At 35.8% G+C, this 27581-nt stretch overlaps 1 protein-coding gene across 1 annotated transcript in view; it reads right to left on the bottom strand.

Moving 5' to 3' along the window:
• LOC101357370 (usherin) overlaps window positions 1–27581 on the bottom strand; it is a 276794-nt gene that overhangs the window by 122381 nt on the left and 126832 nt on the right. Inside the window, exon 8 of the mRNA XM_004375958.2 lies at window positions 25630–25723. Coding sequence (XP_004376015.1) covers window positions 25630–25723 — 94 coding nt within the window. The remainder of the gene's footprint in view (window positions 1–25629; window positions 25724–27581) is intronic.

The raw sequence follows: 27581 nt of genomic DNA, 5'->3' as shown, positions 1-27581 counted from the left end.
ACCATTTATGTTGCTGAAAAAATGTATTTCCAATGAATAAGTCATTGATCTTGCAAAATTCCATCATGCAATCTCCCATATCATTTCTATCACCACGGCCATATTTTCCAACTCGCAATTCTTCTTTGTTTCCAACATTCACATTCCAATCACCAGTAATTATCAGTGCATCTTGATGGAATGTTTGATTAATTTCAGACCTCAGAAGTTGATAAAAATCTTTAATTTCTTCATCTTTGGCATTACTGGTTGGTGCATAATTTTGAATAATAGTCACATTAACTGGTCTTCCTTGTAGGCATACAGATATTATCCTATCACTGATAGCATTAAACTTCAGGATAGATCTTGAGATTTTTTTTGATAATGAATGTGATGTCATTCCTCTTCAATTTGTAATTTCCAGAATAATAGATCATGATTGTCTGATTCAAAACAGCCAATATCAGTCCATTTCAGCTCACTAATACCTAGGATATTGATTTTCAAGTGTTCCATTTCATTTTTGACATCCTCCAATTTTCCTTGATTAATACTTCATACATCCATCTTCCAATTATTAATGGATATTTCTGGCTGTTTCTTCTTATTTTGAGTCATGTCACATCAGCAAATAATTAACAACGTGCAATATGCAGATGACACAATCTTGCTTGCTGAAAGTGAAGAGATCTTAAAGCACTTACTGATGAAGATCAAAGACTACAGTTTTCAGTATGGATTACACCTTAACATAAAGAAAACAAGGTTTCTCAAGTTGATCAATAAGCAACATCATGATAAACAGGGAAAATATTCCAGTTGCCAATGACTTCATTTTACTTGAATCCACAATCAACGCACATGGAAGCAGCAGCCAAGAAATCAAACAATATATTGCATTGGGCAAATTGGTGGCAAAAGACCTCTTTAAAGTGTTAAAAAGAAAAGTTGTCACTTCAAGGACTAATGTACATCTGACCCAAGCCATGGTATTTTTAGTCACCTCACATGCATTGAGAAAATTGAACAATGAATAAGGAAGACCAAAGAAGAAATGATGTGTTTGAATTATGATGTTGGCGAAGAATATTAAATACACCATGGACTGCCAGAAGAGCAAACAGACATGTCTTGGAAGAAGTACAGTCAGAATGCTGTTTGGAAGCGAGAATGGTGAGACTTCATCTCATGTACTTTGGACATGTTATCAGGAGGGGACAGTCTCTGGAGAAGGACATCCTACTTCATAAAGTAGAAGATCAGCGAAAAAGAGGAAAACTCTCAATTAGATGGATTGACACAGCGGCTGCAACAATGGGCTCAAACACAGCAATGATGGTGAGGATGGCGCAAGACCGGGCAGTGTTTCATTCTGTTGTACAGAAGGTTACTATGATTCAGAACTCGACTCGACGGCACCTAACGACAACTGTAACTGCAGAGGAGCCTTAGCTACATTACTGTGACTTCTTAGAAGCCATCAGACGTCATTAAGCTAAAACTACTCCTTTTCTAGTAACCCTAACTATGGGGAGATATAGTCTCATTGGATAAATGGAAGAGAAGAAGAAAACTCACTTCTGACTTCCTGGATTTGAAGGAGAGAAATGAGCTCATTAAATTCTCTTCCCTAGGTCAATCAGTAGAAAATTATCCTCATTCTCAATTTTTAAAACACTCTATCCCACTGCAAAATTTTAGTCAAACATAAAATTTTGCTACAAGACAATTTTCTAAGCCTATTTTTCATTTTATTTCCAGCTATTCGTATTGAAGGATTTGCTCACCTGATAATGGTGTTTTTTATTATTCAAGTTTGTTTTCTTGAATAAAAGTTGGTGGAAATCATGATGTAAACCATGTGGCCCTGTCACATTGGTTATGTTTGTACTTTGTCTTCTACAAAGAAACTGCTGCCTGTTTGAGTTTGGGATCTTGCCTACATGAGTTAGTGGAACAAATCCAGCAAAAGCATTCCTTTTGATATTTCTATAAACACAACTATGTTGCTTTCTTATTATCATCCAAAAAAAAAATCTCATCTGAGAAGTAACAATAGACCTACCTGAGTTCGTCATTTTATCCTGTTATCAGCCTAAAAGCCATTACCAAAAAGCCTCATTGTAAACAAGACCGACTAAATACTGCACGAACACCCCAAAGACATCATCCAGCCTTCTTCAGAGTTTAACATCAAAGAGGTATTTGCCACTGACTTAACTAGAGTGATTTTGAGACCACCAACTATTTGTTTCTGAAAATGGCTGGACTTACATAAATACTAATATATTTTATCTTTTCCAGAAGAAAATAATTATAGCTATCATTTTTCGAGACTCAAATTGGAATTTTTCCATTAAAAAAAAGTATAATACTAGTCTGACAAGTGTTAGAGAAAGGCCCAGTGCAGACACTACTCCTAGGAAGCCAGGTTATCCAGGAGTCCCTGGGTGGCTCAAACGGTTAAGCGCTCGACTGCTAGCCAAAAGACTGACAGTTCTTATCCGCCCAGTGGAGCCTTGAAATACAGGCCAGGGGATCTACAACTAATAACCACGATAACAACAATCAGGAGCTGCCTATGTGTGCATTCCTCTGGAACCAGCAATCTCAGTGAGAATTCAGGTAAGTATAATTTTAAAGCTATTTGAGAAGGATTTTTTATAACTGGGTATTTGTAGCAGTGAAGAAATTAAATGCTCAAAAGTAAGGAACTGGTTAAATAAATATCATGTATTTTCAATGGGATATAATGCAAGTATTTATCAATATAAATATATAAAAGTATTTATAATATGGTTTGTATTTAAACTCAAGCTAAAAATAATATGCAAAATATAATCCTATTATCTAGATAAAGACAGATGCATCCATGTATATAGATGTAGAGATACAACTTTAAGGAGGTAGAGATAAATGACATAGATTTATTAATAATAACGATAATAACAGGTCTGAAAGGATACAAACTAAGAGTATTTGCTGAGGTTATCTATGGGTGGTGGGATTACAGAGGGCTTATATTTTTTGTAAGTATTTTTTTCCACAGTATGTATTTATTACTAGTGTTGTAAAAATTTGGGGGAAAATAAAGTCCAACTGCACGGATGGTTACAAGAAAATTATACATCAATTGCATCCTTCACATGTAACACTTCACTTAGAAAATCTAAGAAAATTAAAATGTTACAAGTTTAAACGCCACACAAATCAGTAAGATACTACAGAGAAAATGATCCCCTCAGTATTGTAGGCTGGAAGAGTTTATGAATCATCTGTAAACAGAGCATGATTTTTAAAAGGTATAAATATTTTAAAACAATTAGGTTAATATATAGAAGCAAGGATTTTGAGAGGTGACGGCTTAACTCCTGTTTTAAAATTTTATTTAAATCATACAAAGACGCCCTGTCCTATATTTTGGCCTTTGAGCTTAAGGACAATGCTGGTCTATTATCATTTTGTATGGTTTCCAAAGACAAAATAAGAGAGAAGGAATATTTTGTAGTCTATCCTTTGATTATAAAGTTTCATCAAACTATTACGTTTTTGGTCTTACAATTGTGTTTCTTCACAACTGCTTCCAGATAATTCAAGGAGAACCATGACAAAATGGAAGAAATATTTATAACTGGTAAACGCATTATGAGTAATTTTTGAGTTCTCACAATTTTCTTCCATCTTTTCTATCAGTGACTTTCAAAGTCACATTTAAGATCTAAAAATATTTTGAAACCTTTTATTTTATGCAGCTCTGGAACCAGATGGATTTCTACTTAATGTTTTCCCAATTTCCGGCTGATAATTTGTCACTTTTAATTATGTTTCACTTTCTTCTGCAACAACTGGATTCCCTGTGATATGTCCCTGGATGCTCAAATTATAAGGTTAAACAATGGCTGTATCAGGGTTGAGGACCTTCTTTACTGATTCATTTAACTGCGTTCATTCTGATAGCTTCTTAAAGGCTTCTTATCAACTCCACTAAGTTACAGCCAAACACTCTGACATGTTCAGGTAGGAAAATCATAGAACAATCATTGAATCTAGAAGACTGATGAAATTTATTTTATTACATTATATTCTAATAATACACGATGACATTTCTCTCTTTTGGATCATTAAACTGGAATACATTGTTCTTTTGTTCTACTACAGACTAGCAAAGACAATCTTTCAAAGATAATCCACAAGCCTGAAGCATTATTATCAGCCTTACCCCCATCAGTATCAATTTTGATTCAATTACTTCTTATTGCCCTCAAATTTGCAGAGAAAGTACAAAATTATTTAAAGGAAAATTTAAGGTAATTTAACTATAGCAGCAACTCTTTTATCCAATCACTTACCCAACAATCTTAAACACTCAGTATATTTCTTTGAATAAATGAAGAAGAAAAATGTCCTCTTAAGCCAAAGACTCGTGAAGTCCATGAGAAGGATGGTTGGGATGAGTAGGATTTTTCTACAAGTTACTCACAGGGCAGCCTTTAGCATCCGACAGACTTTGTATCCTTTGACACTTAAGTTTATAATGACGACCATGAGTCATCCAAAACAACTTAACTTGTCTTCAAAATTCACAGGTTAGGAAAACTGAGAGGTGAACAAACGGCCTGTGAGTGATTTCAAAACTTAGATTAATTTATTTTCTAAAAATGTTTATTTTTTAAAAGTTGTATCTGGAAAATTTATAAGAAGTATTTAATAAATGAAATAATACGTTATTTTTTCTTAAGTCTAGTACGTACTAGCCCACAAACCAAACCCATTGCCATTGAGTAGATTTTGACTCATAACTATGGTCTATTAGGGTTTCCAAGGCTGTAATCTTTATGGAAACAGACTGCCACATCTTTCTCCCTTGGAGCCACTGGTGGGTTCAAATCACTGATCTTTTGGTTAATTACAAGCACTTAACCACCGTGCTACCAGTGCCTCTTAGTATGTACTATACAGGCTAAAATTCTAGAGGCCCAAAGGACAATTCTGAGTGCTGCCTTATTTTATTGTTTATAGTGAAAAAAGCATTTTTTCTATACTTTTGAAATCATTGAAACTGTTATTATAATAGTTCATTTACTTATCTGTTTTCTTTACTAGAGTCTGAGCTTCTTCAGGCAGGAACCAGATTTCATTGACCTTATGAATCATTAACATTGTATATAATATACAAAACATTGTAATTGCTCAATAAATGTTTACTGAATGAGTGATGAATGAACAAATGAATGCATGAGTGAGTGAATGAATGAATGATGTAACAAGAGCTCATTTCTGTTCAATTCCTTCATTAGAGAGTGGTTCTAGCAAAAAAAAAAAAGAGGGAGAGAAAGAGGAAATCATTTCCCTTTACACGCTCAATGGTAAAATGCCCACAAATTTCTTTTTCTAGGGAATGCATTCAATGCAGTAAGAATAGCTAATACTTCTGGTGCCAGGCGTAAGTGTTTTACAGAACGCATCAGCTGACTAAATCTTTACAACAAACTGTGAAGTAGGGGGTTGCTATTGCCTCCATTTTATAGATGAGAAACCTGAGGATTAGAGACACTTAATAACTTTTCCAAGGTCATCCACTAGAATGTAAAACTAGCGTGGAAAAATTTCTGAAGACAGAAATTTTTGTTTTTACCCATTACTATATCCCCAGTGCCTCGAATAAGCCCTGGCACACAGCAGGCACTTAATTTATATATTAGCTAAGTGTTCTCCTCCAGAACCCTGGCTCCTCCTCATCACGCTATACCGGTTCCAGGAATGGAAAACTGATCGCTGAGGGAGGAAGAAGCTGAGTGGATTCACTGTGGCTAAGTGTCCATCCTCACCTCAGAGTGTAAACTGCTGTGTGTAAATGGCTGTAGTTGTTGTGTGCTGGAGCTGATTCCAACTCAGAGCGACCCTATAGAGCCCTAGAAACCCAAGGATGAAGCCTCTCCACCTCCTAGCTGAACAATTCAGAGACATGTAGGGGTTAGTGGGAAGGGGAGGAAGACAATCTGCTTCAGTGAGAAACTAGAAAATGCTCACTTTTTAGAGATCAGCATATAGTACTTCTCACTGAACTAAAAGAGGTAATTTGTTCACTTGATGCCAAATGGTCTCAACAAATTGGAGAACCTCTGAAAGAAAGTCTGCAAATTGCTCCTTTGTCATCAGTGGAAGGCAGCCCAGTGTGTTACACATTCTGAGAGCCTAAATCTCTAATAATAATAATTGTCCTTGGGCTCAGCTTTCCTCTTTCTTTCAGATGTAGCAGTTCAATTGTAATTCAAATGATGCAGTCTCAGTGTAATTTCTTTTGTCTACTGGACAGAGAAATCGTCATTGCAAACATCAAAACTTCAGGGTACTCATGGGCTGTTTTTCCAGGAGCAGTGTCCGAGCTAGCTGTAATGCTCAAATCCCAAAAGCAATGTCAGACAAGCTTGTTCATTTATTATGAATGATCGGTTTGGGGGGAAAATTTATAGGAAAGTGTATATTAAAAAAATATATATATCCCACCTGCAGAGAGAGTCTAAATAGCAAGGTGCTCCTTGCTCTGCACATGGTCCCATGAAAACCGATCGCCTTCCAGTTGGTTCCAACACACAGCGAAACTGTAGGACAGAGTAGGACTGCCCCATAGGGTTTCCAAGGCTGTAATCTTTACAGGACCAGACTGTCACATTTTTCTCCCACAGAGCGGCTGGTGGGTTCAAACCATCAACCTTTGAGTTAGCAGTCAAGCATTTAACCACTGTGCCACCAGGGCTCCTTTTGCACATGGTAGATGATCAAAATATGTTTGATGAATGCATGAACAAATGACCTAATAGACTCTTCACAATTATGATGTTACAGGACTGTGCCTTAATGTGACTAGTATTTAATTGAAGAGTAACATTAAAGGTTTCAAGGTAAATGCAATAACATTTTCCCTATGGATTTTACATGTAGATTATTATGTAATTTCAATTAGCAAATCCAAAAACAATTACTAAGCTTTGCCATTGAGAAGATAGAAATGATCACGTATTTATCCTTCAATGACATATTCCTTTCTCAGTAATTATCTTTCCCCTGGTTGGAAATTCTCATATAATTAAAGTGTCCATGGATACAATGTTACCTACTGTCTAGGTATTCAAATTTATAGCAAAAATTAAATAGTTACTAAGACCATTGAACAATACCGATCAGACACAGGTGACAATACAATGATCATGAGCACTTAACATAAGTAATTTATTTGACATTTCATCTCTTACCATATGCTGGCTACTTTTAGAAACTTTCTAACTCATACAATGCCTAATCTGGACCTTGAAATGCAAAATGAAGTGGAGGATTAGAAAATAATCAAATAAAAATTTATAACACACGAAACACAATCTACATTTGCAAAAAATAGATGGCAGCCAGAACTATCTGAATAACTGATTCCGTTCTAAACATTATCTCCATATAACTGATAGTCTATGTATTTTTAAGCATAAGGGTTCCTGACTGTGAATACAGACCTGTCTAGCTATGTCTAGTAGCTCAATGAGATGCAATCATCTTTTTGCAGGAGGAGCCCTAAAGTCTTATTTATTAAATTTGAATACTGCCTGTTGTTTGGTGATTGATTTCTCCTTTGACCTCCCTACCTTTCTTATCCCCTCTTCCTCTTTAATCGTGGGACTTGTTCAGGGCCCGAGATAGAAAAGTCACATGTAAGACACATCAGGTTTCCCCAAGGGCCCAGAAAGGCGGCTTTTAAGGTTTGTTCAAGTTTGTGGGGAAAGACTGAGCCAAAACAATTTTATTTTGTCGCAACCATAATAATTTAACCCTATTGAGATGCTCTGGGAAAATAGAGATTACATCTGCACAGGAAAACCTGCACTGTTTTATCAAGAAACAATGGAGATAAAAAGATACATTATATTAAAATGTTCTTTACATGCAACTTTTCAGAAGAATATATCATGTAAATCTGGATAATGTATTAAGAAGCACAATGCATGATCTCTGTCTTTTAGATTTTAAGGATCCTGAAAACTTAACCAGCTGATGTAAAAAGGAATTTGCAGTTATATTTGGATATGAAGCCATGCTAGACTGGAAATTTTGCATAGTATTAGACATGAGTACTATATTAGTAAAGAAAAAAATTATTTCATAAAGTATTGCTGCATGTAAATTTTTCTTTTAAGATTTAAAATGCCTGCAATATATATATTATTTGTTAATTACTAATTGTCAGCTTGAGTCATGTGTTTGCACTAAAGTCATCTACATTTATTATAGTAATTAGTGTCTGCCAGGGAATCTTTTTCAAATTTCACAAATGAAGGTCCTTCAGTATTTTCAAATTCTTGCATCTGTAATCAAGACAGAATGGCTGTACTCTAGTATAATGCTCTGTGCATGGAAGACATTTAATAAAGATTTGTTGAATGAATAAAGCTGGCAAATGATCAATTTTCACAACAGAACTTAAACATACACAATGATCATGAATTTAGTAATGGTTAGTCCACGCTGAAAAGAGTCACTTCTGCTCTGATTTTTAGCCATAGCATGAATGCTTAACATAGAAGATATGTTCCTGATAGATGTATAAATCATATTTTTAGGGAAACAAAATTGAAATATTTAAGACATGCAGAAATTACAAAAAATAAAAAAGCAAAGACCACCAAACTTAAAAACTAAAACAGCCATAAAACATAACTACACCAATCACAGCTGAATTTAGTAGTATTAATTTACAAACACTTCTTGATATTTTCATTGTATATTTATGCATTATTTAAAAAAACAAAACCAAACCCATTGCCATTGAGTCAATTCTGACTCATAGCAACCCTGTAGGACAGAGTAGAACTGCTCCATAGAGTTTCCAAGGAGTGGCTGGTGGATTCGAACTGCTAGTCAAGCTCTTAACTACCACGCCAGCAGGGCTCCATGTATTACTTAGTAACATAGTATTGTTTTGCATGCTTTTAAAATGTACATAAATGGCATACTATATGTATTATTCTGCAACTTTCTTTTTGCATGCATAATTGAGAGGTGCAGTCATGTTGATGCCATAGCTATATTCATTCATATCAACTGCTGTATTCTAGTTGGATATTTACAAATTGTTTTGCACAGTGCTGGCACCTCACAGCAGTCGTACGAGTCTCTATTAATCCACAATTTGCCAGCCCCTGAAAATTTCAGACTTCTAAATCTTAACCAGCCTGATGGGTATCAAATGCTTCCTCAGAGCTTTTATTCGTTTACTGATAACCACTGAAGTTGCAGGCGTTTTCATATGTATGTTGGTTGTTTGGGCTGCTTTTTCATACTGTTTTCTATGAATTGTCAGAAAAGTTCATTTCTTTTGTCCATTTTTCAACGGTGTTGTTTGATTTAAAGGGTAGCCTTGTCAGTTATACATGTTATATTGTAGACAATTTTGCTCTGTCTTTAGCTTTTTCTTTCGGTAAAATTGTATCTTTTGATGATCATATGTCCTTGATTTTAAAGTAGCAGCATTTACCAGTTTCTTCCTTTATAATTTGTGCTGCTTGTATCCAAAGTCATAAACACACACTATATTTTCCCTGCCAAAAAATTAGGCTTTTATTTTATATTTAGATGCATATTTTGCTGAGAATTGATGTTTGTTTATGGTATAAGTTACAAATCCAACTTTTCATATGAAGAATAACTCATTTTTTATATGAAAAACACTATTCAATAGTCCACTACTTCCCCCATCATTGATATGAAATGCCTCCTTTTTTGTTAAGATTCCACCAAAGGATGTTTCTCTGTCTGAGTCCTCTATGGTTCTATTGATCTGTTTCTGAATACTTGAGACAATATCTTCTTGTCTTAACTATTACATATTTAAAAATAATAAGACTTGATATCTGGTAGCGCAAGTCTCTGCCACTCCTTACCTTTTTCATGTTGTTTGTTATTTTTGCCTCTCTAATCATCATTTTGTTAGAATCAGCCTGTCAAGTTACATTAAAAAATTATATTGAAATTTGATTGGAATTGAATTGAATTTATATTATGATTGGGGAGAACTGATATTTTTGTGATATTAAATCTTCCTCTCCATGAACATGATGTCTCCGTTGAATTATCTATGTCTTTTAATGTAATTTTTTAATAATTTTTTCTCCATGTTCATTTTTTGTAGATTTATTTTTAGGTGTGATTATAATTGGTATTCCTTTTTAAATTAAATTTTTTTCCATTATACTGGTATATAAGAGGAATTCATTTCCTTATATCAATCCTATATCCACGGGCAGTGGTGATTCATAGGTAGAATTCTCACCTTCCATGCAGGAGACCCCGGTTCAATACCCAGCCAATGCATCTCAAGCACTGTCACTACTCCTCTGTCAGTGGAGGCTTGTGTGTTGCTATGATGCTGAGCAGTGGAGCTTTCAGACCAAGATAGACTAGGAAGAAAGGCCTGGAGATCCACTTCTGAAAATCAGCCAATGAACACCCAGAGGATCAGAAAGATCTGCTCCCATCGTTCACGGGGCCACCATGAATTGGAGGCCGACTCAACAAAGCTAACACCTACAACGTTCTATATCCAACTACCTAACTGAAATCTCTTACTAATATTTAATAATTTGCCTGAAGATTTTGTATTTTCTATGAATTAATCATCTGGTCTTCAGATATTGACAGTGTGGTTTCTCTCTTTTTGATTCTTTAACTTTTCATTTATTTTTCTTATCATACTGAGCTGGCTAGAACCTCTTGTTCAATGTTGAATAATAGACTTATTGCCTTATTCCTAATTTTAATGGGAATGTTTCAACTGATCCACCATTAAGTTCACTGTTGTTTCTAGAAGTTTGCAGATGTTCTTTATCAGATTAAGAAAGTATTCTTCAATTAAGAATGTGCTGAGAATGTTTATCCAGATGAGTGTTAAATTTTATCAACTTCTTTTTCCTAAATCTATTGAAATGATCATACGTTTTTCCTTCTTTCATTTATTAGTTTGGTGAATTACATTAATAGATTTATTAAATCACACTTGCATTACTAGTATAAGTCCAATTTGCTAACTGTATACTGTTGTTTTCGTACATGGCTAGATGTGGTTTGCTATTCTTTCATTCAAGAGTTTTTGTGATTACGTTTACAAGTGAGACTGGCCTATAAATTTCATTTTTTGTACTGCCCTCATTTGGTTTCATCTCCTTGGCCCAGTTCAAAATAAAACCATGAGTCCTCAGGTAAAACCTTTTTTAATTCCTTGCCTTCAAGCCTCTGTTGACAGGAAGCAAGAGAGAGCTCTGGAATCTTACACAACAGGAATAAGACCATCCTCCTTCGTGACCTCATCTGCAGAGACCAGGAAGGAGTTCCGTAGTTGTGCTAGCTCTAGGCTAGGCTCCCTTCTCTCCTCATCCTCACAGGCATTCACCAGTGTTTTACTGGAGACGTTCAGAACTTACCTCATTATGCCTTTTATTACTGTGTACATTTGGCACCACAAGAAGTCCAGGATCCCCGTCCTTCCTAATCCCCATACTGCTTTTTTACTTCACCATTTCTAACCTGACTTTACCCTATCTCTTGAAACTCTTCCGCTTTGCTTTCTGGAATTCACAATCAGTCATTAGCAACATTTATTAAATTTTTCTCTGAATGTGTCCATGCCCTTCTTGCCCTTCTTGCTCTGTGATACAAGGCTCCCAGTTGAAGGACAGACACTGCTTCCCCTGAAGCGATCTAGTTAACGACTGTTTGTTTCTTTCTGTGCATACTACTAGAATAAGTGTCCTCTTTGTTCCTCATTGATGCTTCTGGAGCATTTTCTCTTCCTCTTCCCTTTAAACTCCAGCTCTGTACCTCATATCATCAGACTGCATCACCCCTCCTTGTTGAGGTTAACTAATGATCCCAGCTTTTCTCCCTTCCTTCCTTAAGGATTTTATATACTGGCTCATTGTCAGGGTTTCTACCACAACTCTTGTTGTTATAATTCTTTGTCGCTTTTTAATATCCATATACATGTTCCTTTAACACCTTGTTCCTTTAATAACTCTCAGGCCCTTGATCGCTTCTCCTCCAAACTCTTTTATCTACCTATTCCATGGATATCTTCAATAACTTATTGCCAATAACTCCAAACCTCCATGATCTCAATTACAAACCTCCAACTATCCTACCACTGCTGCTATGTTTTCAGTTCCACCCTCAGGATCCCTGTTAGTCAATCCTTCCACCCCACAGGGACACACATTTATTCATTCTAACATCTTTCTCTGTTCCTCAGCACACCCGCCCAAACCCCCCCACCCCTTCCATGGTCCTCACTTCTCTCCTTACCCAGCTTCAATTCTATGATCATTATAACAATCAATCCTTTGCATACAAACTCAATCCCCTTCCCTCTTACTTACTTCATTGTATCCCAACAGCGGTTCAAACAAACTCAACATTTCTTTAAAGACTACAGCCACACAACTGAATTTCATTTAAAAAAATGCAAACCTATCTCACTTCAATTTTATGACTTCAAACCTCAAGTGAGCCACTAATGTGACCCAGCTGTCACAGTTCTCTTCCTTAAGCCATGTGCTTTACAGGTAGTCCCCGACCTACGGTGGGGTTTTATTCAGATGGCTCTGTCATGAATCATTTCTGATGTAAGTCGAAAACTTCTCTTTTTTTTCAAGTTTTCATAGCCTCCTATACAGCAGTGTTTTGAACGGTAAATCATACCATCGAACATCTGTGAGTGAACATCTGAGAATGATAACTTCAGCAAATTACGCACTGCAACACTGTATGCACCATATTTTTACACAAATAATGCACGCCTTCTACGTGTTTGCCAACGGCACCCTCGTCTGGTGAGGTAGTTTTGTAAGTGCTGCTAGGCCAATTTTTTACATGCTGCTGTCAAAAAATTAGCATAACGTGCTTACAAATATACCTCATGAAAAGAGAGAGCGGCTGGCAAACAAACGTAGAAGGTGTGTGTTATTTGCATAAAAATATAGTAGTACATTTTACTAATAATAAGATGTACAAAACAACAACAGCAATAAAAAAAAAAAAAACAGCTACCCATAAGTGCAGTCCATTGTAACTGGAATATATCGTAAGTCGGGGACTACGTGGGTATTTTATACCCTCTCCTCCCTTGTAGGCTTCAAAGACCTCTTCCCTTATTTTCAGCTTCCATCTTGCCCTCTATGTTCCCAAGAAAATAAACAAAATCAGCAGGTTCCTTTTGCAAGCTTACACTACCACATCTGTTCGCTATGCAAGCACAGTGCCCATATACTCTGCTTTCTTTCTTGTTGCAGTGATGATCTGTCCATCACCCTTTCTAAACCCAAACCCTCACCTTGTATAACAACAGATCCAATCCTCTCTAGTTTACTCAAGAAAAACATGGTGGCGCTTTTTCCTATCTTTCTCCTAACATCGTAAGTTTTCCCCTGTATAGAATTATTTCCCTCAGCGAAGAGCCTGGTGTATCCCATTTCAAACAAACAAGTCTTTCTTCAGCCCACTTCGGTTCTTTGACTACTACAGTGGTCCCTTTTCCAGAAAAGCTCTTTGAAAAGCTGTCTGTACTAGCTCTCTTTAATTCTTCTCCTTTCTCTCTTAAACCCACTGCTTCATTGAAACTGTTCTTGTCAAGGTCACTAATGATCTTCACATTCTTAAATCCAATGATTACTTCACAGTCCCAGTCTTACTTTATTATCCACATTGTCTTACAGGGTTGTTCACTTCCTCCTCCTTGAAGTGCTTTCTTCACTGGACTTCCTGGTCACCAAGTCTCCTGGTTTCCTTTCTACCTCACTGGGCAATCTCAGTCTCCTTTATTGTTTTTTCTTTATTTCTCCAATCCTCTTAAATTGGGAGAGCGCCAGGATTCTGCCTTGGACTACTTATTTTCTCTATCTTTTCTCCGTCTGCAATCACCTCCTTGCTGATCTCATACAGTCTCAAGGTTTTAAATATCATCATAGCCATTACTTCCAAATTGTTGCCTCCAGCAAAATCTCTCATATGACCTCACATATAAAAAGACAAGAACAGATAAATTAATATAGAGACCAAAGTTTACTCGTGGTTACCCGGGCCTAGAGGGAGTGGGAAAAGAGGAGGATTTATTACTTATGGAGCACTGATCATTGATTTACGATGAGGGAGAAATCACACTGATTAAAGGTAAGGTTGCATAGCCGAATAATGTAAGTGCTCTCAATAAGCTGTACACTTGTAAAAAGTCGAAATGGCAAAAAAGTTGTGTAATAGATAAATTTAGAACAACAAAAAGAGCAGCTGCTGAGGCTGTTTATGTACAACCAAACACCTCATGGGATTTGATTTCTTGGGTTGGAGGTCTAGGGTCATGGTTTTATGGGACATCCCAGTTAATTGGCCTAATATCACATTTACTGCTTCTGTTTTACCTCCTGGTTCATTGCGAAGTGCCTGAGGTCTTAAAAGCTTCCAAGCGGCTCCCCAAGTTACAATCATTGCTCTCTATTCATCTGGAGCAGCGGAGGAGGAAGGAGAGTTAGGAATAAAAGGAGGAAATGGAATGCGTGGCTAATTGCCTCATGGACAACAGCCTCCTTTGCCATTAGATCCAAAGAAGGGGATGGTGACTGGCTACCATTAGTGAATGTTCTGACCAAAGATTTTATAGAAAAACCCTGATCAAAAGGGAGAACATGCCAAACAGAACTTCAAATTCTCATGGAATTCAGGCTTTCTGGAGGCCTGGAGGCTGGATGAACCCCCAAAACTTCTGCCCTGAGATAATCTTTAAACCTTAAGCCAAAAATATTCCCTGAAGTCTTCTTACAACTAAACAATATTGTAGCTTAATAGGTAAAGAATGTCTACTTTGAGCATTGTGCTCTTTTAAGAACTATCTATACAGGATCAAATTGACAATAGCAACTGGAAAGATTAGATAGGAAACTTAGAGAGCAGTGAGTTTATGTTATTGGTGGAGAAACAATTTGGAAAAGGAGAATGAGAATGGTTCTACAACTTGAAGAATGTAATCAGTGTCACTGAATTGTACATATAGAAGTTGTTGAACTGGTGTATGTTCTGCTGTGTATAGGGTCAACAACAAAAATTATGTGCACAAATTTCTCCTTTAAATCCAAACATGCATGTAACTCTATTTTGATTTCTAATTGGCACATCCAAAACTACTACTGGTCTTTCTCAACCTCCTCAAACTTGTTTCTCGCCCAGCCTTTCCCATCTCAGAAAATGTCAGCTGCAACCTTCCAGTTGGTTAGGCCAAAATCCTTGAAATCATCCTTTTACAGCCTACAACTCACTTTTAATCAATCAGTAAATTCTATTTAGATTCATCTAACCGCATTCACCAATACCACTATAGTCTAAATCAGAATATCCTCATCCCTGGATTACTATGAAAGCTTCTTTACTTTAAATGCTCAAAACATCAACTAGAATATTTTCCTTAAAACAACAATCTTGTGAAAATATAAGTCAAATCATGTCACCTTTATGCATAGCACCCTCAGATGAATTCCTATCTCATTGAGAATAAAAGCCAGTGTCCTTAAAATGGTCTAGAAACCCCTATTTGTTTTGAGTAGTCCTTCCTCTGTTTGGTATTGATTTAGATATTTTTACACATTGTCTTTAAGATTATTTACTTTGATTAATATATTTTTGGTACCCCCTTAAATTTTGTGGCAGAGTCACTCTCTTAATCTAATCCAGGCCCTGTTCCTGTAAATGCTAAATATTGTGTTTTATTTCAGTTTGACAAGTTCTTACTTCTAACAAGTTTAGCACATTTACATTTGTTTATGATTACTGATATATTTGGAATTTGCATTTTCTATTTACTCGACTTTTTCTTTTCCACTTCCTTTTTGTCTTATGTTCAAATGAGAAAGTTGTTTTTTAATTCCACTTTATCCTCTGTAGTTTGGGAAGCTACATAACACATTTCTTCCCTTTTGATGTGTTATCCCTTAAAATAAAAAGACTTGCTTAAAGCTGGAAATTATTCTATTCTCTTCCTGAATAACCTTGAGTCTCTTTAAATGCAGTCATCCCTGTCTATCTTAAAAGCTGTTTTTAATGACCATTGTAGTGTTACCTTATTTTTTCATACTCCCATATATAAAATAATTCTTACTATTTAGTACAGTCTATGCTGATCTATATTCATCCACATATTGGCCAGTTTTCTTGCTCACCATTCTTTCTTGCATATCAGACTCTTTTTGATACGATCATTTTATGTCTTCCTGAAATATATCCTTTAAAAATTTTCTTAGTGATAATCTACTGGTGTTAAATTTTTGTTAAACTAAAATGTATCTTTTTTCCCCTTGTTTTTAATTGATCGTCTAGCTACAAATACAATTCTCGGCTTGTTGGTTACTTTCTCTCTGCATTTCAAAGGCATTATTGTACTGTCTTCTGCTTCCATTGTGGCTGTTGAGAAATCTAGTATCAGTTATTTCCTATAAATAATTTGCCTTTTGTCTGTGGCTGCTTTTAGGATTTGCTCTTGGTCTTTGGTGATTAGCAGATTTATTATCATGTACTTAGGTATATATTTTCTTTCTTTTTCAGGCTACTGGAGATTCTGAGGAATCATGTTTTTTCTCAACTTTGAAAAGTCCTTCACCCTTATGTCTTCAATTATTGTTTTGCTTACATTATCTTTATTTGCTTCTTCTCTAAGGCTGTCTCAACTTATCCCCCATGATCTTAACCTCTTTTTCATATTTTCAATATATTTATGTGCATACCTATCTCAGGGAAAAATCTGTGCAAATATTTCCAAAGATTAATAATATCACCAAGTGTCAGAGAGGAAATGAAAGTCTTGACCTTGACCCACTAAATGGACATCTAATATAGATTCTATAATGTAAGCTATCTGACTGCTAGTTATATGAACATGAACTAATTCACTAGAGTTATAAAAATTATAAAATGAAATACTTTTAGAGTAAAATATTTCTTTGACTAAACAGAAAAAAAATAAGTAGTGGTAAAGCTTGATGTATAATATAAATATGAGGCAAACCAGTCATGATGACTCATACTTTTGGACTTCCGTGCTCTAGAGAAACATACTCTCTGAAATAACAGGAAATATTCATTTCCATAATAAGCACTGTAGAGTGTGCTGTTGGCACCATTCAAGTTATTGAATAGTAGGAAAGCTTATTCTATAAAATATGTTTAAGCTGTCTCTGCTATTTGTAATACTAACAAAAATGCATACTGATAGTTGGATTGTAGTTAATTCATAAGAGCCATGATTAATATTATAGAAGGGTCACAGATCAGAGCCAAAGACTAAGATGACTACTCATAGTTACTAATAAATTGCTCTGTGAAGGCTTGGGCACCCATGCAGGTAGTGATGTCACAAAATGAGGAAAGAATAGCTAAGCGGCCAACAAAGTGCCAGTGCTTGGCTGAGGCATCGATGATTGCATCACTCTTGGCCTAGAGCCCCTGAGAGGTGAATGTAGCTTCTAAAGGAAAATGAAAAATCATAAGGATGCAATTTTCAACTAACACCCCTTTTCTTAACACTAGACACTATCGACATTTGAACTCTTAGAACAAGTAAAGAAAGCATTAGATGAGAAAAGATATGAAGAAGAGTAACAGGTATATTGTAGGGCTATGCGATCGTGTTTGTTGACATATACTATGGACACCCAAGCTTATAATTCCTAGGTACTATTCTGCACCGAAAACTTAACACATTCTTTTTTTATAGTTATAATGGACTTCCTGATCAGGTGGACCAGAGGTACTTTATTGTAATAAAGTTAATAATACAAGTAGTTAGAGAATATTTTTTAAATGAGGATTTAAAAGCCTGGGTACTAAAGATTTACCTATTGCCATTAAGTCGATTTTGACTCATAGAGACCATACTGAATATTTCCATGATTTGAAATTTTAGAAGATGCAAAATGAGTCTGTGATGACTGAAAGCAGATTGGTGTTTCCTGGGACTGGGGGTTGTGGCTGCAAAGAGGCAAAAGAGAATTTGGGGAAAGGGAAACATTCTATGTCTTGAATGGTGTGGTGATTACACAGGGGTATACACTTGTCAAAACTCATCAACCTATGTATTTTAAAATAATTACACTTTATCATATATAAATCATGCTTCAAGAAAGTTGATTTAAGAAAGAAAAGACTAGTTTTATAAAACATTACCATTAGGAGAAACTGGGTAAAGAGAACACGTGATCCCTTTGTGTTATTTCTTACAACTGCATGTGAATCTACAATTATCTCAAAATATAAAGGTTCATTAAAAACAAAACAACAAAAAACTGTATACAAGTAACAGCGATTACTTATTATTCAAATAAAATTATATTAATCATTTAAGAGAACAACTGTGTTTCTAATATATCTAATGATACATGCATGTTCAGTGCCATGTAATCCTGAATTCTACTAGGAAACATTCAACTATGCTTGAAAATATGCTTCAAAATTACTGAATAATATCAAGTCTTTTGGAATTTGTTTTGCCCTAGATCAATCCCAAAATGGGCTCAGAAAATTTATCATTCACTCCTTCATTCCTGGGGAAGGAATGTACAAAGTACTCTAAAATTATGCTCTATTAATGAAATATGCTATGATTGTTTATGGTATGCATCATACATTAAAGTTAAGACCTCAAAATTGTCTATAAAAATTCAAAAATGTGTTGGAGCTCCTAGCCCAGTAGTGCTGAGGAGAATCAGTGAATCTCTCTACGGAAAATGGCTTAGGTTATCATAAAATGTAATGGGACTCTTAAGAAAAAAAGTAGTGGGCTTTTAAGTTTATCTCAGTATCAACAGTGTCTTTGATAAATAGATTATCTTGAGTTGTTTTGGTTATTTGCTAGTTTTCTCGAGCTGCTCTCAGGATTCTTTCTTTGTCTTTGGTTTTAGCGAGTGTGACTATGATATGCCTTGGTGACTTTCTTTTGGGGTCTATCCTATCTGGGGTCCACTGAGCTTCTTCTATGGTCAGCTTTTCATCTTTCATGATACTAGGAAAGTTTTCTGTCAGCAGTTCTTTGGACAGAACTCTGATCTCTCGCAAATTGTTGCTTTTGATTGTATCCCACATCATTCTCAGGGTTTCTTCATTTTTCTTTGTTCTTTTTTCTGATTTTTCCTCAAAGTGGTATCTAAGCATTTGTCTTCATTTTCACTGATTCTGTCTTCCATTGTTTCAATTCTGCTCTTTAGACCTTCTGTGACACTGTCCATTTCTGAAATCTTGTTGTTTATTTTTTGGATTTCTAATTGTTGTTTCTGTATGATTTCTAGCTATGAATTTATTTTGACATTCAGTTCCTGTATTATTTTCCTTAATTCTTCCTACTTTATCTGTCTCTTCCATGATTTTGTCTGCTTTTTCCATTAATTTTTCTATTTTTTCCTCATTTTTGTCTGCTTTTTACTTCAGTTCTTGGATAGCTCTGAATATAGAGATTTGAATTCCCTATCAGGTAGTTCCAGTGCCTTTTCTTCTACTAGAAAGTCATCTGGTGTTTTATTTGGGATGCCTACTGGAACTACCCTGTCCTGTTTTTTTTAATATGTCTTGATACAGGATGCTGTCTTTGGGACATTCAGTAGTTATTTTCTCTGTTTATTGATTGTAGATTTGTTTGTTTCACCCTGTTTTTTTGTTTTATTTGGTTATGCCTGCGCAGGCTGGCTGTGTGTTCTTTGTTGTTTGCTCATCTATGGACAAGACAGTTTTCATCTCCTTGTCCAATGGGCAGGGCCAGTTGTTCAGCTATGGTGCAGCAGGGCAGATCTAGCTGAAGGGGAGTTGCTGGGATGGGTTGTTTGTGGCACTTACTGGGGCCGACAGGGTGGGCCAGGGGTCAGTGCAAGGCAGGTTCTTGTAGGCTGTATCTGTGCTGCTAGGGGATGTGATGTTCAGGGAGCATTGCAGATAGGCAGGAGGAAGGGAGGTTATGATGTGTGGAGCTGAGTGGGTATGGGAAAGAAGAGAAAGAGGAGAAAGAAATGGGAGCAAATAAAAAAAGTGCCGTGGGAGCCTGCCACTGGAGTGGAGAGACAAGAAACCGAGAAATGAAGAAAGAAGAAAAAGATAAAAATAAAAAAAAAGAGAAAAGAAATGTCCCCAGGGATCCCACTGGCACAGCTGCGTAGATTGGGGAAGTGGCTCCCAAGCCTTGAGGCTGTACAGCCTGGCTAGAAGGGGTGGCAATGGAACACAGTGCTAGGTATTCAGGAAACAGGAAAAGAAGGTAAGTAGAGAAAGACAAGAAACTGAGAAATGAAAAAAAACAAAGAGGAAAAAAGAAAAAGAAAACAAACAAACAAACAAAAAGGCCCCAGGAATTCCACCAGCATGGCAGCGCAGACCGGGGAAGCAGTTCCCCAGCCTAGTGGCGCTTCACAGCCTGTCAAGAAGAAGCAGAGATGGCACATGGAGCCAGGTGTTCAAAAGAAAGGAAGGGGAGGAGGTGAGAGAGAGAAAAGAAACCAAAAGAAGCCAAAAAAAGCAACACCAGCAACAAAGAAATGACACTGAAAGAGCTGGATGATATGGGCAGGGCGAATCCAAGCAGCATAGAGCCAGCACCTCCCGGCCCAGTGACCGTGGCCCACTGGGAAGTGGTAGAGGTTGATCAGGGGAAGGAAAAGTGGGGGATGGGAAAGCATGTATAGCTGGTTACTGGGTGCTCCATCTCTTTCTAGGAGCTGCATGAAGCTGCTTTCCCATACTCCCTGTCTGCCAATCTCCATCAGGAGTCCAAGATGGCAAATCTGTGTTGCGTTAGCGGATAAGGGACCTCTGCTCCTTATTTCTCCTCACCCTCTGTTCCCTGTCAGTTTCTTATTCCATTTGGCACTTGGTTGAGTCTTTTATCTCTTCATTTGACGCTTAGGGTTCCAGGATTGACGTTTGTCTCTGTTTTACCTAATTTTTCAGGTCTTTGCTGTGGAGGGATGGTGTGGTGCTTCTGTCTATAGCACCATGTTGGCTCTGCCTTGCAAGTTTTTATTTTTTATAGAGAGATAAAAGAAATACGAGTACTGGTGGTTGGAGCTATGGCAATAGCCAGCTGATCTTTTGCTATACCCAGAATAACTTACGTATTCTAACTACTAATATAAATCTATTAATAATATTTGGTTATAAGGTTCACAAGCTCAAATGTCTTTGAAGACCAGTTAGATGGCATAAATAAGTGAGGCCACCCAGAAGTAAGGGTGCCCCCATAAAACCAAACCCATTGCCATTGAGTCAGCTCCTACTCAGAGTGGCGTATAGGGCAGGGTAGAACTGTCCCACAGGGTTTCCAAGGCTGGAAATCTTTACAGAAGCAGACTGCTACATCTTTTTCCCACAAAGCAGTTGGTGGGTTTAAACTGCTGACCTTTCAGTTAGCTGTCAAGAGCTATAGATAATGGTGTATATGGTGGGAAATTGAAGAGTGATACTGCTCTAAAGAGGTAACTGCTATCCTGAGTCAGTTGTTGTCATAAAGGAAAAAGGACACAGTGTTGAATTTCCTTCTGATCATTTAAGAGAAGCCAGAAATTAAAACAAAACAAAACAAAACAAAAAATGAAATTCCCTGTTGAAAATTAAATTATAGTTTGTTTAAATCCCATTCCTACCTGTGGACCACCATTTTGTGACATCAACTTTATAAACTACTGAAGAAAGTTACATAAGGAAACTTCTCTAGAATGGCTACCTATATGAACATGCTCCTGAATTCACCATTCTAGTCCTTTCTTCCCACTTCATTCATTCTCACTTCTGCTAAAAACACTTTCTCAGAGGAACGACAATTGCCAAGAACTGGCATATTCTCAAGGCTGACGTTTTCAGCTGTTTGGCAAATGGCTGTAATATAATTCACAAAAGCTCTGTTTATTGAGTAATATTATTAATGGTTAGCATAATATTGTGAAATTGAAGACATTCTTTTTGGATTATGTCCAGGTCTTTAAAAAGAACCATTGATTCCAATAGGAAATGAATGGCTTATATTAAGACTTATTATTTTAAAAAGTGAAACAATGTGAAAAGCATTTGAATAGGTGCATTTTAAAATTAGCTTAAGACAAATTTTCTCAGACACACAAGTCCCCACATGTATTACAATAGTTTGAACTATAGCAAACAGAGAAAGTAATGTTTACGAATGCTTTTATAAAATCATTTTTCGTTTTCATTGTGGAAAATTTCATAGGACTGAAAAATCATTCAATTTAGCACAGTCTATTGACTTTTCCCCTTTAGCTGAATTGGCCAGACTTTGCTAAGTGAATGATAATTGTTGCTTTTTTTATTTATGGATAAATTAATGAATTATCAAAATATGGCAAGGAGGAAAATAACACAAAAGTCTACTTTTTCACTTGTGTTTTCAAAAGGCACTTACTGTCTAAATAGAAGCATAATATGTATTCCAAATTGAAATTAGAGTCGATTATTTCTCTACCTCAAAAGCGAACAGTCACCACCTGAGACCAAGTGTGAAAATCCCAACTTGACTTTTGAAACCAATCATGAGCCTTGATTCATTTAATGGCTCTATTTTTAAGGGGAAGCATAAAGTCATCCACGAATCATAAAAGATCAAACACTTAACTGTGAGCAATTAAAGAGAGACAGAAAGAAAAATAATAAGACAGGACATTGAGAGAGAGAAACAGAGAGACATAAAGCAAGAGACACTCAGAAAACAAGACATGATGTGAAAACATTAGCCAGACATTAGTTCACGTATACTAGATATATTCAGAATAAGTTGCCCTATTCATCCCAGAGCATTTCTTAATTAGGTGCTTAGTGGGTGTTTATATTTTTAGGAGGGAGAGGTAGGTTAATGAAAAGATCTGCAGGTAGCACAAATGGTTTGTGCTTGACTACTAACCTAAAGGTTAGTGGTTCAAACCTACCCAGTGGTACCATGGAGCCCTGGTGGTGCAGTGGTTAAGAGCTCAGCTGCTAACCAAAAGTTTGGCAGTTTGAATCCACCTGTCACTCCTCAGAGACCCTATAGGCAGTTCTACTCTGTCCTATAGGGTTGCTATGAGTCGGAACCGACTCAATGGCAATGGGTGAAGTGGGATCATGGAAGGAAGGCCTTAGGAGAATGCCCCCACTAAGATTACAGCCAAGAAAACCCTATGGAGCAGTTCCATTTTGTAACATATGGGGTAGCCATGAGTTGGAATCAACTCCACAGCAATGGGTTTTTAGGTTAATGAAAAAAATCACTGATTATAAGGAAAGGGAAGAAGTGTCAATCTTACAGGATTAAAAAAGAAGACGCTAGGAAGAAACTGCGATTAGACGTCACCTTCATTTTAAAATCTAGAACAAAGCTAACAGACAAAAACCTAAGCACAAAAAAATCTAAATATGCACATACACACAATAATGGCTCCATAAAGAATGAATCAAATTAATCCAATTAATTTCTTTTATGTGACAATTTAATAAGCCATACACTCAAACACCTTAAAGTCAATACTTTTCAAAAATATTTTACCTTATGATATACTCATCAGACCAAATTCAAGACTTTAAAACTTAGAAATATTTCAAAAATGTAAAAAGACAAGGATCTTTCTTTCAAAAGAATTATTAGCTAGGATGAAAACTAAACATATAAAGAAAAAGATCAATGATATAAACCAGTGATCTGGAGAATATATTCAAAGGGATGTCTGAATTAGAACATACAAGTTTCAGTTTGAGCACATAGAGAGAAGGTTGGAACCAAATCAGACTCTGTTAAAACTGAGCAGCCGGGCTACCTCATGCAGTGTGCTAGAGGAAGCCTGCGTTTTAGAAAATGTCCTTGTCATTGAACTATACAGAGTAGTGTTGCAGTGGAAAACCAATTAGATCAGATTAAGAATCTCGGAAGACAGAAATAGAATTCACAAAAACCTTGACAGGTAATTTGTAAAAAAGAAGATCCTCTAGAATATCCTAAGACAAACTGCACAGAGAAGTGGAGTGAGTAACTAAATCCAAGTACAACAGGGCAAGGTCTAGGCGGCAGGGAAATTCACAAGTCTAAGAAACAGTCTAAGAGACAGTGCTGCTATTTTACAAGTTAAGGTACAGTAACATATAAGCCCATGTTTACGTAACAAAAGATACAAATATACCATGCCACTACACTTGTCTTTGGATAATTGCTTTTTAGAATGACAGTAATTATGTAATGGAGTTCACTGCCTTTGCAATTTTTAATTTTAAAAGATAGAGTCAAGTACCCACTAAAAATATGGTACCAATATGCAGTCCCATTAATGGTGTATAAAACGTTTATATTCTCAGAAGCCCTAAATGTTATTAAATTTTAAAGTCTTTGATAAATGGATAGATGAAAAACAATATTTTATTGGAATTCGCCTTTTTCTGATTAAAAGTGAGGTTTCATATCCTTTCATGTGTTCATTGATTATGATCATTTCTTTCTTTGCAAATTGTTTGTTTCTATATTTGCTCATTTTTATTAGGTTGTTATATTTTTGTTATTATTTTGTCAGTGTTCTTTGTTTATTAAGGATTTTAACTTTTCACCTGCTAATATGATATAAATATTTTCTATCAGTCCATAGCTTATGGTTACGCTTTAGTTACCTCATCCCTTACACTGGACAGAATTCTAAATATTTACATGACATAATATGTCCATAAATTCCTCCATGGATCTTAATTTGGTTGTTTGTTTTACTTCTTCAAATCTTTAGTTTAATAGATTTACCATTATTTTCATATTTATCATCTATAAGCCACCTGGATTTTTGTACATGCCGTGAGGGACTAACTTTATTTTTTTGCAAATTGTAAACCAATTGCCCCAAACACCATTTACTGGAAACTCCATACTATATAGTTTTACTATTGGTACCATTGCTGCTGCTCTTGTACCCTCTTTCATATCAGCTATTGCTAATGTTGATCCTGGACATGAATATCAACAAATATCCCTCGATATTTTTTTTCCATTTATCTCTTATTCCTGAAGACACAGCTAAATTTCAACCTCAACTATGAAACTTCACCTGACCACTACAGACATAGTAACATAACTCCTAAGTCATTTTACTACAGATTTCCAAAATGAATTACTGATATCATCAATAAAATCAACTTGATGGAGGCAAATACTTAAGGATTTCCCTGCATCTTACTTAACAAACAATGTGTATACATTGTCTAGACACCTTTATATAGACATCCTTTAGATACAGGAATCAGACAATGTTTTATTTAATGTCATGCTATCCAAACACCTTAAACATTTTATTTTAAAAAATATGATAGCGCTGACAAAAGAAAGAAAAAGAAATAAAACCTCAGTGTTTAATTTCAGTTGTAATTTATCTGAGTGTCTTTAAAAACAAAATTTCCAACTATATCGATGGCTTTTATTTTTCTCAACAAAAAAAGTTCTCTGAGATAACATACATTTTAGGTTCATGTTAATTTATGTTTGTTTATTTATGCCTAGAAGCTCTGCTAAAGTTAAGTTTATAGAATTTATAGTCTCTATTGCTATTTTTGTATTTTAGATTTCCATGCATAAAACAGAAGACTCACGTGAAGTCCTTCCGTGAAGCTTTCCCGAGAGCAGAGGCATCTGTACGGCTGGCTCTTTGTATCACAGGTATCAGCATGGCCATAGCACTGACATCTGGGAACACAAGCACCAGACAAGTTCTAAGAAACAGCAACTCAACTGTGAATATATTTAAGGTGGTGCAGTGGTTAAGAGCTCAGCTGCTAACCAAAAGTTTGGCAGTTCAAATCCAGCAGCCTCTCCTTGGAAACCCTATGGGGCAGATCTAGTCTGTCCTATAGGGTTACTATGAATTGGAATCAACTGGACGGCAATGGGTTTTGTTTTGTTTTGTTAATGAATATATATACTATGTGAATCTAACAAAGGTGGAAATTATATTTAATTAACACAAAAATCAGTTTCTCCTTAATCATGTGGATATTCAGAAAGGTTTTTAATGAATCCTAAAGTACTGGAATCAGTGTCATCAATATCTAAACCATACTGGAAATTATCAGATATAATATTTAATAATATTGGATATTACTAATTTTAAAACACGAAGTTTTTAACAAATCCTGAAGTACTGGAATGAGTGTCTTCAATATCCAAATCCCACTGTCTAGTGAAGGTAATTTTCAAGCCAACAAGGGAAGAAGGAAAACAGGCTTTGTTTACACCTGTTTTAGCCATGTGGCAATGGCTGAAATGTCACATGGGGAGGCATTTACTGGAACTATTCAAAGTTAATAATATAAAGTTCAGAATAAACTGTAGAATGAACGCAACAAATTTCAAGTTTTTTGGTTCTTTTTTCCAAAATTAGATGTTGAATATTTATTAGTATTACTTTCTCCACTTATTCTGTACTTAATAAACAAATAATGCTTAAATATTGCTACCGTACATAGGGTGGCAATAAGTTGGAATCGATTCGATAACACCTAACAATAACAACAACATTGCTATTGTGGTCTGCTATTAAATATGTAATTTATTCACAAGGCATATCATTCTTGTATGACAACCGCATTCTAAATATAGGCTATATATGTGCCTTTACCCTATCAGATAGTATGCTGCCCGGTAGTTTTCTAGATATCCTTTTTCTTTTCTTAAATATTGTAAGCCTTGTTTTCAATTATGGTCACACAATTATAAGTTACTTAGGGTACATCAGATTTTTCCTGTAAAGAAGAATAAATATTCCCCACAGAACTGTGAACTCAGGGAGATCAAGCACCATATTCACAAACTATCCTGCTCTATCTGGTACTATAGTTGCAACTCCAAATCTTGCTTTTTCTCTTGGCTTTCAAGAATATTTGAAAATATAGCTCCAGAACAATCCAAGCAAAATATTTGGTAAATTGTTTTGCTTGGATTGTTCTGCAGCTAGATTTTAGATTCAGGATATCATAACTTCAAACTCAAAAGCTTTTAAAAATTACACCAACAAAGAGAACCTCGAAGAGGAAATCACCAAATCAATACCATATACAATAGTCCCCAAGAAGATAAAATACTTAGGAATAAACCTAACAAGAGATGTAGAAGATCTATACAATGAAAACTACAAGACACTACTGCAATAAACCAAAAGAGACCTGCATAAGTGGAAAAACATGTCTTGCTCATGGATAGGTAGACTCAACATTGTGAAAATGTCAATTCCAACAAAGTGATCTACAGATACAATACAATACCAATCCAAATTTTGGCTAAGACAAATCCGATCAGTGTCTAATCTCTGAAATCTACAAGGTACTGCAAAACCTCAACAACGAAAAGACAAATAACTCAATTAAAAAATGGGCAAAGGATATGAACAGGCACTTCACCAAAGAAGATATTCAGGTGGCTAACAGACACTTGAAGAAATGCTCATGATCATTAGCCATTAGAGAAATGCAGATCAAAACTACAATAAGATATCATCTCACCCCAACAAGGCTAGCATTAATCCAAAAAACACAAAACAATAAATGCT

This window comes from Trichechus manatus, unplaced genomic scaffold (genome assembly GCF_000243295.1).
Source record: "Trichechus manatus latirostris isolate Lorelei unplaced genomic scaffold, TriManLat1.0 scaffold00039, whole genome shotgun sequence".
Lineage (NCBI taxonomy): Eukaryota > Metazoa > Chordata > Mammalia > Sirenia > Trichechidae > Trichechus > Trichechus manatus.
Note: the sequence above shows the minus strand (reverse complement) of the source record. Positions and strands in the feature narration are given on the sequence as shown.